At 48.3% G+C, this 3,219-nt stretch overlaps 1 protein-coding gene across 2 annotated transcripts in view; it reads right to left on the bottom strand.

Annotated features, from left to right (window-relative positions):
• LOC104122711 (BRCA1 associated protein) overlaps window positions 1–2,516 on the bottom strand; it is a 15,059-nt gene extending 12,543 nt beyond the window's left edge. For both annotated transcript variants that reach the window (XM_009634883.2, XM_035890436.1), the window contains exons 1-2: window positions 2,298–2,516; window positions 1,282–1,471 (exon numbers count right to left, since the gene is read on the bottom strand). In XM_009634883.2, coding sequence (XP_009633178.1) covers window positions 1,282–1,471; window positions 2,298–2,482 — 375 coding nt within the window. In that variant the 5' untranslated portion in view covers window positions 2,483–2,516. The remainder of the gene's footprint in view (window positions 1–1,281; window positions 1,472–2,297) is intronic.
• Window positions 2,517–3,219: the final 703 nt, after the last annotated feature.

Genomic DNA, 3,219 nt, shown 5'->3' with positions numbered 1-3,219 from the left:
ACGGATTTCCCTTCAGCATCTGTTTTGCCCTTTGTCAGCATTTTCAGTGCATTTGCAAAGCAAATTTGGTCTCTGCAAAAATTTAAGAGGGCCACGCTGCAGGACACCGATACTTGTGCTGGGGAAAGGAACAACAATTTAACTGTGGGAAAGGATCCATTTCACCAGTCACAATTCAGGCATGCCCTGAGCCATGCCCAACAGTCACTTGCAAAGAGGCAGAACCATACCAGAACCTGTCAAATACATCATCCATTTTCACTCAGTAACTTCTCCAAACCCTTTCTCTCACAAACGATCACACCAGATTGAGGCAAAGTAGCTGAAATGCCACACTCCCATATTCCTGGTTACTCCAGACCAAAGCATAAAGGCCCATGAGATTTGCTTTTGCTGCCTTTAGGGGTCACTGGGGAACAGGCCTTCAGGGAATTTCTTAAGAAACACGAATTTCAGGGTGAATTGAGTACAAGTTTACAGATCTGCTGCAAGGCTGTTTAGCACTAGTTATTTGCCGGTGAAATGTGATAAAGCAATATACAAAAATCCACCTTGGCCACTACTGCAAACAGCACAAAACGCAAGCAAATACTGCACCTGCACAACAGGCATGGGAAATACCTCAGGCAGTATTCACAGCTGGGGGAAACCTCTCCCCCCACCCCAAAATAAATCATTTGCAGTTGGGAGAAAAGAAGGGACAAGTGAGAGGGTCCACAGAGGAACTGGCAGGGGGTAATGCCTAAAGCTACACAGTTCAAGAAGACCTGTGAGCAGCAAACTATGTTATCTGGTTATCAGTTCATCCCTTAGACTCTCGGGTTTGGGGGAGACTGTCCTTTTCACATGGTACTAGCAGTGGCTGTGGAACCACCCAGCTCCTCAGCAAAGCAGAACAAGCCTTTCCTAAAATGCAAATGAAGGCCCACTGGCTGGGTCCTTTCTGTTCAGCACAGTACAACGCACCACTCTCTTTCTGAATACGCTCCGAGATAGCAGAGAACTCTGTATCCTTACTATTTTTTTTTTTTTTAAGTACCCTGCCAACAAGAAATAGGATAGCTAGAACACGGCAGACACTTGCCTCCAGGTCAAGGTGTGGGACTAATCCTAGTCAGCATCCCTAGGAAAGCCCTAGGCAATAGGACAGGACTTTTTCTCCAAGGGTAAAGCGCGATCTTGGCCACTTGGCTGGCCAGTGAAGCCAGACAAGGACTCCTAAACAGCAGCTATATATGACAGCGCTGTCCCTTCTACAGCAAAGGGGCTTCCAGCTCTTACCTGCGAGCTAAACTTTATCAGCACCATGTACTGGTTTGGAGTGGAATCTCGGATGATTTTCATGTGCTCGATTACTTCGTAGAAGGAAGCCACAAACTTCATCAGGTCATGACTGGTCATCGTAGCAGGGACGGTGAGGATGCACAGCATGGCACTGCGCCTCACGTCTTCTTTTAAAGAGGTCATCTTGCTGATAAGGCAACAGTGACACAACTTCATGTCATTTCAGAGAGGACAAAGGCAGAGCTGGACACATCACACTTCCAACAGCCACAGTTACTACAGTAGCTTTGGTGTCAATCTTAACCCTCTTTTGCACATTTTTAGATATTAAGAAAGAGAAGCAAGGGGTTGTGGTAAGCGTCCAACATACCCACGTGAAACTATTACTCTTTAGCAAAGGATTAAACTGGGCAGCTCCAATAACCAATGGTTTTGTCAGGAATAATTTGACATCTGTTTTTCTATAAAAACAGTTGAAGTTGGCAAGCCACAGATGCTCAGAACTATTCCTAGAACAAATGAGCAATGCTTGTTAGTATTTCAAATGCCCATTTTGTGTCTCCTGACAGCTTTCAGGAAGACCCGAAATGGAAGTTCTCACACAATTATAGGGGAACGGTGTGGAAATGTAATCCCCAAAATATGGGGTGAAACCTCCCACTTCAGACAGCTCCAGCTGGGATCCCCAAGATGACGATTTAATTGCGGGATCCATTAAGAAGATGCTTTCTAACGTCATTTTTTAAGAACCTGCGCTCGTCTTCTGCTGTTACAGCCCCCGGCACAAGCCCTCTCCACCTGGAGCGGTGTCACCCGCAGCTGGGGGACCCGGGCCAGCCACAAGCTCTGCCATTAACATGAGGACCCGTCCACCCTCTCAGCTGCGAGTCACCCTTCCTGTTTGTCCCAGCTCAGGAGCCACAGCCCCGGGGTGACAGACTCACCCTTCCGGGTGGCAGCATTATTCAGAAGCACTGTTCCCCCTAGAGCTACAATTAGTCAAGCATTCTTACTTTGTTTTGTACAGATGCATAATGCCGTGAACAATTTCAACTGAGGGATTCCCACTGAAGAAGGAAATCTGGTCAGGGAGCTGTTTTGAAGGCGAGTCTGGAGCAGCCTCACGCTCTTTACTTTGATCGTCATGTTTATTTTTGTCCTCGGCAGATGCAGCCTCTGAGGTTTTTCTTCCTTCCATGCCAGCTTTTGTTTCATCTTTTACAAATCAGAAGTTTCCACATTACTAAAGGCGCATCAGAAACGTCTGCTGTTCCCTAAGCACAGCCTGTACACAACAGCACCCCGACAAGTCAAATTACAACCACAAAAAGCAGCAGAACGGGACAGCTCTCATCTTTGCTGTTCCAGGGGAAACTCCACAGCTGCCAGACACCCAGTGCGAGACCATGGCAGGACCTGGTGCTGAGGATCGAGCCAGAGAAAACTCTTTCTACCATGCCCGGTGAAATCCAAATGGGCACTGGTATCAGCACAAAGCCGCCAGGACAGGTTTGCTGAACCCAGGCAAAGAGAGCCCAGTGGCAGCGAGCTGCTCCTCCTGCACTGCTCCGATGGTGGCTCAGACACTCGACACAATGTGCAAGTTTCTGTTTCAAAAATTCCCACCTATCAGGGAATTTAACGTCTGTAGAGCTGAACAGTCCCACTCTTACAGGCCAGCAACGCTGGCAAGCAAAACAGCAATCAGCCCAGGGCACAGCCCCAAATAAATTAACCCTTTACAGAGCGGGAAGTGTTTCCCAGCAATAACCAGCCCTCCTATCCGGACCCCACCACACGTTCCTTAACTTCTCGACTTGTTTTCTAAACTGACTTGGGACCCACAAACCCAGCGGCACCTCCACCGCCCCCACACTGTCACTGGGAAGCGCTGAGCTCCCCTTCGGCAATAAGGGGCTGCAGGCAAAGCGGGGG

Source organism: Egretta garzetta, unplaced genomic scaffold, assembly GCF_000687185.1.
Source record: "Egretta garzetta isolate BGI_Z169 unplaced genomic scaffold, ASM68718v1 scaffold343, whole genome shotgun sequence".
Lineage (NCBI taxonomy): Eukaryota > Metazoa > Chordata > Aves > Pelecaniformes > Ardeidae > Egretta > Egretta garzetta.
This window is presented reverse-complemented; position numbering and strand designations above follow the sequence as displayed.